This window comes from Felis catus, chromosome B2 (genome assembly GCF_018350175.1).
Source record: "Felis catus isolate Fca126 chromosome B2, F.catus_Fca126_mat1.0, whole genome shotgun sequence".
NCBI lineage: Eukaryota > Metazoa > Chordata > Mammalia > Carnivora > Felidae > Felis > Felis catus.
Window position 1 is genome coordinate 116,132,075 of NC_058372.1, and position 15,487 is coordinate 116,147,561.

The 15,487-nt window shown below is 36.3% G+C and overlaps 1 protein-coding gene across 8 annotated transcripts in view; it reads left to right on the plus strand.

Moving 5' to 3' along the window:
* LAMA2 (laminin subunit alpha 2) overlaps positions 1-15,487 on the plus strand; it is a 623,859-nt gene that overhangs the window by 235,622 nt on the left and 372,750 nt on the right. For all 8 annotated transcript variants that reach the window (XM_045058020.1, XM_045058023.1, XM_045058022.1 and 5 more), the window contains exon 5: positions 12,784-12,963. In XM_045058020.1, the coding sequence (XP_044913955.1) occupies positions 12,784-12,963 (180 nt within the window). The remainder of the gene's footprint in view (positions 1-12,783; positions 12,964-15,487) is intronic.

Here is a 15,487-nt window from a genome sequence, read left to right on the forward strand (position 1 = left end):
CTCATCTAGGTTTTGTTCCAATCTAATGACACAGGATCTGGCGCAGTATTTAGACTTCCTGCTCCAAGATTTTATTTTAATTTTAAACAAGTGTTCCCACACGAGGACGGAGAACAAAACAGGAAAATGTTGCTTAAGTTTTCCTTTGTGCTCTTATTATATCTTTCAAGTGTACTGATTGTTCTGTCCTACCAATGTGGGTCACTTGTACTCTTGGTGGCTTTTTTTCTGTCTGGGACTTTCTCTAACAGCTCTCCACGGTAAGGAAAAGCATGTTAGTTTCACAGATATTTATGTTTGGTATTAGCATATTCTTTTCCCCTTCTTTCTATAATTTAAGATTTTAGTACTTCCTACTTAGATTTTTCTGTAAGCTGTAAATTAATTCTTTTGCGCACCAGTGAATGCTTAATCCTTAAGTACTAAATGTGTCATAACCCATTTCATTACTGTGATGTTAGTAAGACCTTGGAGGTTGTTAGTTCTTTTCTGGATAACTGATGCTTTAGACTTCAACTCTTAGACATGTTCTGGTTGTGAGCTATGCATCTGCTTACCAGGAGGACCACTACTGATAAGGATCAATGCCAGGAAGTGTGAATCAGGTCTGAGATTGTTCTTGGCTTAGTGATCCTTTGTCCTTTACTCTTCTTCATCCCTGCCCCTTCTCGGGAGGCCGGCCTCCATCTGTTCTAGTGGTGGGTCCTGAGTGGCACCCTGGAGCATAGTAAGCAATCTCCCTCACAAAGTTTAAAGTGGATAAAACCAGTAGGATAAATCTGACTCAAATTAATGAAGAAAAGCCAAGAGCTGGGGACATCAAACAATATAGATAATTCCAGAGGAGCAAGAGCAGGGTAATAAAGAGAAAGTGGAATTAAAATACTAGGGTCAGTCATGGATAGGATTGAAATGCAAGGAGGGCAAATGAAAGAATGGAGGGAAGGTGCATGGGAAAGGTTCTCCTCCCAGAGGCGAGCTTCTTGTTGCTAGAAGTCTGCAAATAGTGCCTCGATGACTGACTTTTATTTGTTCAACAAGTTCTTATACAACTTGTTGTATACAACAACAAGTTGTATACAACAAGACTTATACAACTTATGCAACTTATACAACTTCTAGTCTATGAGGTAGTGTGGTGTCGGGCTGAGGAGCTCAACCAACGAAGTCAGAACTGGAACAAATCTTACCTATATGAACCTAGCCATGTTGTTAAAATGCCAATATATGTTTTCTCTTGTTAAAAAAGGACATAACAGGGGTGCCTGGGTGGCTCAGTCAGTTAAGTGGCCAGCGCTTGATTTTGGCTCAGGTCATGATCTCATAGTTTGTGGGATTGAGACCTACTTCAGGCTCTAGGCTGACAGCCCAGAGCCTGCTTGAGATTTTCTCTCTCCCTCCCTGCCCCTCCCCACTTGTGTTTGCTCTCTCTCTCTCTCTCTCAATCTCAAATTAAATAAACTTCAAAAAGGACATAATAACAACACCAACCTCAAAGGATTGTCGAAAGCTTTAAATAAGTTAATACTCTATGAATTAGTATACACACATCACATGCAAGAAGGTCTGGTATCCAGTAAGTACACAATAGTAACTATTGTTTTTATGTTGCAAAGAAATTTCTGAACTAGCTGTGAAGTTGGAATAGATGACTAACAAAACTATTCTCTCAGTCTGTCTCTGGTGGAGGCACACCCAAAACAAAATTTGGCACAAAGCAAATGTTAGAGGAGAGTGAGAGAACTTTCCTTCTGGTGACTTTCCTTCATGTCCTGCGCTGAAGCAACTCCTCTCAGATTCTTTCCTGGCTATGAATTTCAGAAGATGTCTGGATCCCTATATAGTCTTAGCTTGACAGCACAAAGATTTAGTAATGGCATGTGCATTTGATAAAATTTAAATGAGAAGCTCCCAAAAGAGATCAAGAAAACCTATTTTGACAACTCTTCTTTTTTCCATGCAAATATTATGTACTTTAGCTGGAAAAGGAAAAACACAAGTAATAAGGAATTTTTAACTTGGAGTACTCTTTAAAAATCCTTATTTGAGGGGTTTCTGGGTGACTCAATTGGTTAAGTGGCCAACTTCGGCTCAGGTCATAATCTTGCTTTCATGGGTTCGAGTCCCACACCAGGCTCTGTGCTAACAGCTCAGAACCTGGAGCCTGTTTCGGATTCTGCTCCTCTCTCTCTGACCCTTCCCTGCTCACTCTCTGTCTCTCTCTCAAAAATAAATAACAACATTAAAAAAATTAAAAATCATTATTTGAAAATAATCATAAAATTTAAAATAGAGGTACAATGAGCATCCGCCTGTCAAGATTCTTTTAGAGCACACATAAAAGGGTAGGGGGAATTATATTTGCACTTGGTAATAGTTTTCTCTTTTTGAAAATTTGAGGGATTTAGTTGTCATTGTTCCTTGTATACATCATGACCAGTGGGAATGATACTGAGATCTTCCATTCAGTTATGATGGATTATGGTTAACCCATCTGGGCATATTTCAGATGGAACTAACTTAAGCTTCTTTTAACAAGTGGATTAGAAGTAAATGTTTTGCTGGTTTGGTTTGAGTTGTAGAAAGCAAGAAGACCACCAGAAGCTTTTGGAAAAAAGGACCATACCAGTTTTGAAATTTTGAGAAAATTGAAACTCCTAAACCATCTGAGACTTTGCTTCTATTTTTGATTTTTCTAAAAAATGTTGTCCTTTTGTGTATTGAGTAGTTCCACATGAGTTAGTGCTACCACACGAAATGTGCTGTTGGTAGAAAAAAGAAGTAACTGATATAAAATGAGAGAGAGATAGACAAGACAGGTGTTCTTTGACCAGTAGAGAAGCTATGCCAACCTTTGGAGTGCAATATTTTAACTAATTTAACTAGGAGAGAAGAAAAGTAAAAACATGACAAATACTCTTTGAAGAGAACTGGTTTTAGTATTATGCTACAATTTATTAATGACTACTATTTTAACAGTGAAGAATCTGCTTAAATAGTTCATGGAAGGTAAAGATTTCATCCAGAAATGACAAATGCAAGAATTATAATTATGAAAAAAAAGAAAAAAGGAAGAAGGAGAAAGAGAAGGAGAAAAACAAGAGAAAAGCAATTTAAATTTCAGGGGCAGTTGGAACCAAGTCAGTGTCAAAAGCAAAATATTGTCTTACAGGATAATGGAAGATCCATTAAGACTAGGCTTAAGGATAGAATAGTCAATGATACAGTCATATTTAAATGGTTCATTAAGACAATGTTTCCCGGTATTGAAATGTGTTAGTTAAGGAAGTTAAAGTCACACACAGTCCTTGACATTTTATATATTAAAATATTACTTTTCATGTAGCTCAGTAGTCACAAACCATGGAAGAGTAGTTTTGGTTAGGCTTGTAAACTTCTAATGATGGTGGGATATTTATTAAGGACCTTCCAAACTAAGTCAGTGCATTGTACTATGTATGAAAAAAATCTTTCTAGTTCTGTTAAGTAAGAATGTTGAGGCATCTGAAGGGAAGTACACCTTTCTACACATATACTCCATTGTTTTTCTCTTCAGCAGTGGCTCAGCTTAAGTATTTTTTATTGTTGTTGATTTATCTAAATATTAGGGCTACAGAGATACTCCTATGTCTTTTTAGGAACTTGAACTGTTGCAGTTCTAGTGAGATTTATTCAATTATGGTAAGCGAAATTCATGCTAAAATTCTTGATGTACATCCAATAATTGGATTTAAAAATACAGGTAAAATATGTACAAAATCAATTTAATTTTAATTTAATTTTAATATAATTTATTGTCAAAGTGGTTTCCATACAACACCCAGTACTCATCCCAACAAGTGCCCTCCTCAATGCCCATCACCCACTTTCCCCTCTCCTCCAGCCCCATCAACCCTCAGTTTGTTCTCAGTATCCAAGCATCTCTTATGGTTTGCCTCCCTTCCTCTCTGTAACTTCTTTTTTCCCCTTCACCTTCCCCATGGTCTTCTGTTAAGTTTCTCCAAATGCACATATGAGTGAAAACATATGGTATCTGTCTTTCTCTGACTGATTTATTTCACTTAGCATAATACCCTCCAGTTCCATCCGTGTTGCTGCAAATGGCCAGATTTCATTCTTTCTCATTGCCAAGTAGTATTCCATTGTATATATAAACCACATCTTCTTTATCCATTTGTCAGTTGATGGACATTTAGGCTCTTTCCATAATTTGGCTATTGTTGAAAGTGCTGCTATAAACATTGGAGTGCATATGCCCTTATGCATCACCACTGCTGTATCCCTTGGGTAAATTCCTAGCAGTGCTATTGCTGGGTCATAGGGTGATTCTATTTTTAATTTTACAAAATCAATTTTAAAATGACATACATAATACATGATTTGTAAATGAGGAAAGGGTTAGCTGGTTGGAGGTTCTATCATAGTCTCTAATATTTGGGCACAGATATTGATTTATTCTTTCAGTAAATAATTATTGAGAATCTACTATATACTACTCACCATGTTAAGCCCTGGGACTATATTGGAAATAAGACAAAGTTCCCATTCTCATTGAACTTATAGTCTATTAACAGATACAACACAAGCAAGTAAACAGGCTGTGATAATAGGGGAGAGTCACGGGAGCTCAGAGAATTCACAAGAGGAGCTCCTAGACAGGACACAGAGGTGTTCATGGTAGAAAGAATTGGCATCAGCGCTGAGACATGAATGATACATAAAGTATATCTGTACAAACGGGGAGCAGTGGGGAGACAGACGAGGTGTTTGGAAAAGGAGCCCAGAGATGAGATAGACCACAGCACAAAATGAGAAGTGAAAAATGACTCAGTGATTTGGAATATAGTAAGTAGCCAATAAATATTTTTGAATGAATGATTGGCTAAGTGAATGAATGAGAAATACTGAAGTGTGAAGAGGTGGACCAGAGATAAAGCTTTGTAAGCATGTGTTTTAAGCCTTCATAGTACTTCATTTCCTGGATGCACAAATGAGCAATGATTGATTTAACAAAAATAATCATTAAAATGCCAGCTATTAGTTGGAACAAATAACAAAATATGGGGAAAAGGAAACTGGAATGAGGACTTCAATAAACTGTGTTTGATATAACTAGAAAAAATGGACCGAAAAAAGGTTAAATTCATAGTATCGCATTTCCTCATTAAGGCCCTAAAGATTCTCGATAGGAAAATCTTCAGTATGAAATGTTTAGATATTTTATTAACTGGTGTTATAAATGATATATTATGTCACATTATTCTTTGTTTGGTGTATTTTTATTACCCAGGCCTTAATTTTCATATATTCATAAATGTTCACATTTTTAAGTCTTTAAAAATAATGCATTGATTTGAAAGGGTTTAACAAATTGCAATAAAAATTTTTTTGATAAGGTAAGGAAGGTTATTTCTTAATAACTATTCAGTTACATCTAACAAAACTAAACAATCCATAAAGATGATTATATATTTTAGCAAAAAAAAACACTTCTTCTAGAAATAAGGCACTATGTCACTGTCAATTTTTTTTAATATATGAAATTTATTGTCAAATTGGTTTCCATACAACACCCAGTGCTCATCCCAAAAGGTGCCCTCCTCAATACCCATCACCCACCCTCCCCTCCCTCCCACCCCCCATCAACCCTCCATGTCACTCTCAATTAACCTTATTGATTGTTCTTGCAAGTCCATAGAGTTTAAGGAATCTGTTCTATAATTTTAATATAATTTATTGTTTTTTATGAACTCTTTTGTAAATAATAGTACTTCAAATTTATGGGTTGGACACTGAGATAGCCAGAATACAATTTGCATAAAAAACTAACCAGGGACGTCTGGACGGTTCAGTTGGTTAAGCGTCCGACTTCAGCTCAGGTCATGTTCTCACGGCGTGTCAGTTCAAGCCCCACGTTGGGCTCTGTGCTGACAGCTCAGAGCCTGGAGCCTGCTTCGGATTTTGTGTCACCTTCTCGCTCTGCCCCTCCCCCGCTTGTGCTCTACCTCTCTCTCTCTCAAGAATAAATACACATTTTTTAAAAAATTAAAAAAGAAAAGAAAAGAAAAATCTAAGCAATGGGAAAGGTCCACTTTGCTCTGCTGACAACATACAGTTGAGTAGATCTTAAGTTCACATACATGTGTCATGACTCAGAAAACATATTTATTAGTTCTTCCCAGCTGAGAATAGCCTGTTAAGTGAAACCTTGGTATAAAAGAGAATAAAGTTAACTAATGTTTAACCAATAAAAATAAATGCAGTAGACTTTGATTTAAGAAAATCATGAATCAAAGCTGTTAATTTCCTAATTTTCTCAAAATCAACTTAACTCAAAATGCTTGGGTAGACCATGATACAGGGGATTACTGACTTTAATTTAATTTTGTGGAAATATTTGCACACTCAAAGATTTACTCATCTAATATTAAGAAAATTTCATTAATTTATGAAATTGCTTTTGAGGTAGAAAGCTAGTTGAATTTGCTAAATACTTAGGATTTACTTAAGTAGCATTTATTCAGAAATTTATACTTAACACTTAAGTTTTGCTAGATGCTGTCCTACATGCTGGGGATTATTTCAGTTAAGTAAACAGATAAAAATTCCTTAACTCTTGGGATTTATGATCCAGAGAGGGGAGAAAAATAATCATTATGGTAAATAAGCAAATCATATTCATGTTATGGTAGAAGAAAAGTACTATGGACGACATTGAAGCACGTAGCAAGAAGAATAAATGCCAGGATGAAATTTGCACTGTAATTAGAGAGTCACCAAGAAGACCTCATCTAAGCAAGGTTGGAAAGAGATGAGAAAGTGAGCATTGCAGTATCTGGGAAGAGAATGTTCCAGGCAAGGGAACCCCAAGTACGAAGTTCCAAAGGCCAAATCCTATCTGGCATGTTCTAGCAAAGATGGCAGTCTAGCTGGAGTATTGTGAGTAGAGAAAGAGCAGGAAAGGAGTTCTTGAAGTTACTGTTTTCTTTGTCAGTGTTTTGAGGTACAAATGGCATTGGGATCATTTGAGTTCATTGTAAAGATTTTGGGTTTTACTGATGGTGAAATAGAAAGGCATTGGAAGGTTTTAAGGAAAATAATGACAGGAGTGGAGCTATGTTTTCAAAGGAATTTTTAGAGAGCTCCCTGAAACAGATGCAGAGCTCAAGAGAATATGCAAGATAGTTGTTGAAGCGCCAAGCGTAGAAGAGAGACTAAGAACTTTTGCTCCCATTCAGGAAATGACAACTTGGGTGCAGTCTGCTCACGATGAATATGATCATGGCACGGGGCTTGCGCTGGGAATGGGCCTCTTTTGCTGTGGCTCACCCTCTTTCGGATAGTTGCTGGCCACTTTTCACTTCTTGCATATAATCTGTTGAAGAGGACTCTCTGCAGAAATTCCTGAAGATCATCTGGCCAACAGAAGTAAAGAAATCATGGACTAACATGCAGCATAGTGAGAGTAGGCTTTGGTGTACAGTATTTAAATTTGTTTAAACATTTATTTATTTTTGAGAGAGAGAGAGAGAGAGAGACAGAGCATGAGCAGGGGAGGGGCAGAGAGAGAGGGAGACACAGAATCCAAAGCAGGCTCCAGGCTCCTATCTGTCAGCACAGAGCCCGACGGGAGTCGGACGCTCAACCGACCAAGTCGCCCAGGCGCCCCTGGTGTACAGTATTTTAAATCATTAATATTAAACTTGTGATTTTTGTTTTCAGAAGATACAAAGAATAAGTTCATGGACACATTTACTAAAAACTTGAAACAACCATAACAAACAAATAAACAAATAGCTGCTATGGTTGCAAATACATTCTAGAGTGGTGAGAGTGGTAGGAGCGAGCACTGCTGGGAAGTTCCTGTGGTGCCTGAGGGGGAGTCTACACCAAGAGGGCTTTAGGGGAGGTGGTGAGAAGTGCTTGGGTGCTGGATAGATTTTGAGGGTAAAGCTAAGAAGATTGTAGACAAATTGGATGCCGGAACACAGAAAACAAAAGCAGTCAAGCAGGACTCCCAAGTTGTTGGTCCTGGGTAGCTGAAAAGCTGAAATTATTTAGTGAAGTTGGGAAGATTGAGGAATGAAGAGCCGGAGCTCAGTGTGAGGTATAAGGTTGAGATACCTATTTGGGAGCCACATCAGTATATCCAGAAGGCAGTTGGATTCTGCATCCTGACCTTCAGAGGAGAGGTTAGGCCTGAAGATACAGGTGTGGGAGACATCAATATAGATGGTATGTATGTACATATGCACGTATGTATTTTTTGCCACGGGATGTATTTTACTTTCATTAATCATACATATAATTATGCATATATTATATAGAATTATTATATAATCCTATAATTAGAGATGGCATTTAAATTGGTGAGCTTTGATGGGATCATCACATGAGTAAGTGTGGATAGAAGAGCGGTGGCCAAAGACTGGGCACTGTACTACTCCAATATTAGAAAGTCGGGGAGAAGAGAAGGTAGGAAACGGTGAGGGAGATTGAGAAAGGTAGTGGGAGAGGTAGGAAGAAGACCAGGACCGTGTGGTGTCCAAAACATGGGAGTCATCAGTTGTTTTAAAAGCTGCAAACGGATCAAGTATGGTGAGGACTGACGAGTGATCATTTGGGGGTTTCTATTGACCACCTGGAGCCAGAACCAGAGCCTTTTCTCTGTGCCGGAAACACAGTGACAAATTATTGCTATATCCCCTTTTCCTAAGCTTCCCACAGCTTACCCCCTTCCTCCAAATATATGCCTTTTTTTTTTCCTCACAGGACAAAATAAAAGTGATTAGGCTCATTTTTCAAAGTTATTGAAATCTTATTCTCCCTCTCTAAATTATTATATTAAGCATGATTGGATTTAAGAGGTTCCCCCGAGTCTCAGCCACCCATTTATATACAGATTCTTTGACCACAGCTATAGATAGCTAATCTCATCCAGCACCTATGGATTTTATTGTTCTATCTCCTCGGATCACCTCACTCTCAAGTTGTTGTACTTATTTCATTGGCACACTTAAAGACTAGTAATAAAAATGGGATTTTAAGGGCACCTGGGTGGCACAGTCGGTTGAGTTTCCAACTCTTGATTTTGGTCAGGTCATGATCCCAAGGTCATAGGATCAAGCCCTACATTGGGCTCTGTGTTGAGTGTGGAGCTTGCTTAAGATTCTCTCTCTCACCATTTGCCCCCTCTCTCCTGCTTGCCCTCTCTCTCTCTCTCTCTCTCAAATAAAAAAATATGAAAGAAAATGGGATTTTAAAATATATGAAGAGAGTACTACTCATTTCAAAGTTTCTGATAATTATTAATCATCTTTAATGATAATTCTCCCACCTATCCATTCAGTCAATAAACTTGTATCATTGGGGAACATATTAGGATTGTTGTTCTTCCAGAAAGCTAAGACAACTGTAGTAATATAAATAGAAAAACATAATAATAAGGGACAAGTATCCATACTAGAATTTATTAATTGCTGCAAAAAACTATTTTTAAGTTATATTCTAATCATAAAGGCAAAAACACTATCAAAGCACAGAGGTCTTATCCATCTGCAAAGGAGATGTGATTTAAAGAGTATGCTTACACTAATAAGAACAGAATTAATTTAGATGGGTAGAGTATAATATTGATTTAGACATTTGGTCATAAACAAAGATATTTCTCATGGTTTTTAAAAATTTTTTATTTATCTGTGCAAACTAATTTCAAAGAAGAGTATCATTTTAAAATCTAGAAAGCCGGCTGTTAATCAGGCTGATATTTTCAGTTGGAATGAATTCCTCTGACAGCATGAACATACACTCTCCAACATGTCTGTAATGGAAATCATTTCAGAAGATACCAGACTGCCACAGGCTTCCCACGGCCTCGCAGCAAGACAGCGGTGGTCTTAAGGACTGACACTTTTCATCTTTTTGAAGATAGACACCCTCCAGTTGTCGCCCCACAGGAGATCAGGAAGTATGCTAAGCTTTCCAGGGGACTTGGAATTACACAGCAAAGTGCCAGTGGAAATATCCTATCTAATATTATGATTTATTTTGAAGGAGAGTGGGAAAAAAAATGATAGAAGGAAGCTGCACACAACATGGCCAAACAGCTGGCTGGTTTTATGTCCCAGAAACAGCTTGGGACTAACTATACTCACAAGATCTCTTGGCAGAGTGGCTTGATGAAAATACCGAAGCTGTGAGGAGAAATGTTCTTTTGCCGAATCCTTTATGTTGCTATCATATGGTTTATTAACCTAAGTGAGAGCATGTGCACCATTTTTTAAAGTTCCTGTTTGTTTAAATGAGGAACTGACTGATTCCATATACAGTACAAATATGGTTCCCATAGCATTAACACCAAATAAAATTGAATAATTTTAATCCTGGACATGTGGTGATTTTCTCTTTTATTTCAAGGAGCACTTTTAGAAGCAATAAAAAGAGTTTGATAAGATACAAATTTAAGCATGAATGCAAGGGCACTGGTGATTTTTTGGATGCCAAAATCTCTAAGGGTAACTAATTTTCATTGCTTCATGTGTCTATGTATTCATTCTTTACACTTAATTGATAACATTCATAAGTCACACAGACAACTTAATTTTAAACGTATTGCTGGATCACCTGCTAGGTGCCAGAACTGTGGAATATACAAGACCTACTTAAATCTTTTAGAACTTCATACATTAGAGGGAGAGTATTCAGTATTTTGAGATTCAGTGTTTTGGAAGATTTTGCATTCTATCAGCCTCAAGTGTGTTGTTTAAGTGAATTTATTCTCTACTAAGTATCGAAGGTAGACTCAAATAGCTAGGACATTTCATATTTTTCTCATGAGCCATTTTGAATTTATTCTTTGTGGCATCAGAATTAGTTTCTCATCCAGAGTTTGCTATATTTATTTTTCTAGTGATTCGGTAGTTTATTGGCAGTCAGTTTGTAAAAGCTCTCGGGGATTATCTAAATGCAGGATGTTAGGAATGGAAACATATCATTGCCTCCCCTGTCAAAAAACATAATTAACACACATGATTTATCATCTTGCAAAAGTGGATGAAAATTCCTGTGGGTGACCCCAAGTCACAGTTTCCCAGTGTATGTACAGACTGTTGTGTTCTGGGACAACCCTCAGACCAGCACAGACTCTTCTCACATCCCAGTCTTCTTAGCCTCCTGTGTGTGTGTGTGTATGTGTGTGTGCATGTGTGTGTGCGTGCGTGTGTGTGTGTGTGTGTGTGTGTGTATGTTTTCTGTCCAAAACCTATGAGTCAATTTCAAGTTTCTTGAATAATTTCTATTTGATTTATTTTATAGGGAATAATAATGCATTTACAAAGTACAGAAAACGTGAAGTACTGTACTTCTTGAGTATATTGAGAGTTTCTTCATTTCTTTGTATGGTGCACATAATTCATTATATAGATGTAGAACTTATTTAACCAGTCGTACATTATTGATGGAAATTAGATTGTTTGCAGTCTTTTGCTATTACAATAAAATGCATATACATATATATAATATATGTAGGATATTTTCCCATAAGTGGAATTTCTAGGTCAAAACTCTAGGCTTTTGTAGTGTTGATAGTTATTCCTGAATTCACCTTCATAGTGGTTTGTGCCATTTACACTCACACCTGTAAGTGTTTGAGAATGCCTGTATCTCTTTAGTCTTGCCATCAGAGAGTATTAAATGTATTTTTAGGTTTCAACAACATGAAAAAATGGGAAAAGTTTTTTGTTGTGTTTTAAATTAGCTGCTGTTATGAGTGAAGTTCATTGACTTATCGAAAGCTTAACAGTCAGTAATATTTCCTTTTCTTGGAATAGTCCCTTACATCTTTTGGGTTTTTGTGTTAGTTGTTGATCTTTCTTTCTTGCTGATTTACAGAAGCTCTTCAGATATTAGGGAAATCATTTTTTTTATCTGTAATAGGAGTACTTTTGGTTTTGTTAGTTTTCCCTCATTACAATTCTCTATCCCGAGATCCCTGTGAGAGAATGTGGGCTTTGTGCACCTTTAGAAGGTATTCTTTGCTAATTTCTCCAATTTTTATATGATTAGATTTTGTTTTTTCTGGTGTCAATTGTGCTAATTGTTTTCCTAAAAAATTTACTGTTCCATCCAGGTTTTAATGTATTTTCATAGAGTGTATTTTTCATAGACTATGTTAAATCTTTGGTAATTTTTTCTCTGATCTATCAATTTCTAAAAAAAAATAAAAAAACAACCTATTGAAATCTCTCACTGTGACTGTAGATTTGTCTAGTTTCCTTGTAATGTGTCGATTTTCACTGTATATATTTTAAGGCTGTATAATTAGATAGTTTCAATTTTAGAATTACTTTAAGTTCCTGATGGGTTCCTGTTTTATCCGATATTTTGTAACTTTTTTTTAAATCAAGTTTTCTGGTTTCCTACTATATACCAGATTCTGAAATAATTTTAGCACATAATAAGTTTCAGAAAAAAATGATCGACTTAAGATTTTATGGAAATCCTAGGAAAATCAAGTAGATGCCATGCCTTGGAACAAAAGAAAATGGGGAATCACAGTATATAGAGAACACTTAAAATATAAACAAATGAACTGGTTATACAAGTATTAAAAGGTCCGTAAACTTCCTCAATTACTTTACTAGATTCCAGGGAGTAAATATGAACCTGTGTCTGCCTAATTGAGAGAAGTGAAGCTTAATTTTATTCTTCCGAGAAAAATCAGAAAAAGCCAGATATTTTATTTTTGGTAACTTTCCTTGTTAAATCATTTCCCATATTGTGTAGATACACATCTCTTTGATCAATGGGAGACCAAGTGCCGATGACCCTTCTCCCGAACTGCTGGAATTCACCTCCGCTCGCTATATTCGCCTGAGATTTCAGAGAATCCGCACCCTGAATGCTGACTTGATGATGTTTGCTCACAAAGACCCAAGAGAAATTGACCCGATTGTCACACGAAGAGTAAGTTATGAGGAATCATATTGCAGCCTGTAAATGATATTTTTTACTGTTAATCAATTAATTTTTAAATTTAACAAGATATCTTTAATATTGATTTGTAGGAGTGGTTTGTTGCTAGACTAAAATTCAGCATAACCACCCTTGGTTCAAATCCAAACTCTGTCACTTATTAGATATGTAACATTTATCAAACTCTTAACATTTTTAACCTTTCATTTCCTCATTTGTAAAATGGAGATTATAATACCTAGTTCGTAATCTTATTTTCGAAGACTAAATTAGTTTTGTCACTTTAGGTATCTGTTCTACTATTATAATTGGCCCTGTGGAACTATTGTAGGAAGTGCAGTGGCTTTGAAACATTTTTGGCCACAACCCACACTAAGAATTAAATTTTATATCACAACTCAGTCCGCACACATGCACATGCACATGCACATGCACATGCACATTACAATATATCTGACACTTTAATGTGAATAGAATTAGCTGGTGGTATTATGGAAATGCAGATTCTGATTCAGTAGGTCTAGGGCAGAGTTGAGAAAGAATAATTCTAGCAAGTTCTTAGGTGATGTGAGTGTTCCTGTTCTGTGGACCATTTTGCCCATTCAAATAATTCAACTTTATGTTTCATTGAGTCACAAGCTATAGTTTAAAAAAAAATCACTACTGTAGGGGAAAACAGATTGTTTACACTGTTTTATTTTCTTTTATAAATAGAACAGAGAAAAACAACAACAGAAATGACGGCATCCCTTTTAATAGCTCTTTGAAAACAGGAGCTCACAGAAAGGCTGTTTTCCAGTGTTAAGCTGGAATGTGTGGATTATGACATACATGATCAGTCCAGATCCTATGAGTAATAATTGTGTTTCCTCCTACCTACTCCTCACCACATTCACTGGTTTATGTCGCACTCTTATAGGCGGCTACACAACTAGGACATTATTACCAATTCAGCTCTAAGTCCATAAAGAAAATCCATGCTAACAGAGTATCTACTATGTGACTGGAGGTGAAAGTGGAAATAGGATTGTAGAGGGAAAGTAAGATGGTAAGACACAGCACTTAGTTCTAGAATGATGCACTTAGTTCTAAAAGGCCTGACTATTGCCACAAGTTACAAATTGCTGAACTAGCACACTAAATATTGAACAGCAGCACTTTTCACAGTTCATGAATACCCCTCATATATATTTTCTTCTCATTACTTAACTTACACCTCACCACTCCATCATCACAGAAATAACTTTTAAAGTTTGATTATCCCCATACAACACATGTTGGATGTTTTAGTGCCCTGTACTTTCCAAACCTGAAACAATTTTCCCTTGCATAATATTGCAGCATATTGTAAATTATCTTATGCAGAAGTAATCATTATTTTTCTGCAACGTGTAGATTCTTTGCTTGTTTAAAAACTCATGTTTAATTATAATTTTGGCACGACTTGAAAATATACAGTGAGGAAGACTGAGTAATTCTGAAGTGAAATTTAATCTTTTCCGACAGTATATCTAACAGAGAAAAAAAAATCAATGTAAATAAATATGTTCCTTTTATCATCTTTTGCAGAAGGCAGAGTGGGGGTTGGGAGGCACATCTATTATTTATAACTTCATTGTGCAAGAGCCTTTAAAATAGTGCAGTAAAATGCAACATATAAGTAAGTCCTTTGAAAGTACTCAAGTTCAGTAAACACTACGTATAAATTTAAATATATAAAAATAGGATATTGAATTTCAGCTCCTCTTCATGACTCAAAAGTGAAGCACTATGCGTTTATATTTAAAAACAGATTTCTTAGTTTTAAAAGCATCTACAAAAGTACTGTATCAGCTTTCTGAGCAAATATCCCTGTTCATATCTGTATTATTAAGTGATGAAGTTAGTGAGAAGCAGACTTTTACATTACCTAAACTTCTAGCAAGTTTTATTTCAAGGTCAAGGTCTAGGTATATGAAGTAATAGAAGTAACAAAAATATTATAAAGGATACTCTATGTAAACAACAAAAACAAAGAGAAAAAGAAAAAAAGAAGTAAATGGAAAAATGGAATTTGTAGTTAGGGAACTCAGATTTTTGTTTACCTACTTATTCTTGCTGGGTTCTTTTAATGTGAATGATTGGAATAGTAGGACTATCTACCACTGAGATAGTTACCTAGATTCTATAAGATAATGTGAAATACTCTCACAATTATGAAATGTTATATGCATATTAATTAAAAATTTTAAATAGTCTAGTAGTATAGTTATAAATTATCTTTAAAAACATAGACCTAGGGGCGCCTGGGTGGCTCAGTCGGTTAAGCGTCCGACTTCAGCTCAGGTCACGATCTCACGGTCCGTGAGTTCGAGCCCCGCGTCGGGCTCGGCTGATGGCTCAGAGCCTGGAGCCTGCTTCCGATTCTGTGTCTCCCTCTCTCTCTGCCCCTCCCCCGTTCATGCTCTGTCTCTCTCTGTCTCAAAAATAAATAAACATTAAAAAAAAAAAATTTAAAAACATAGACTTATATTAA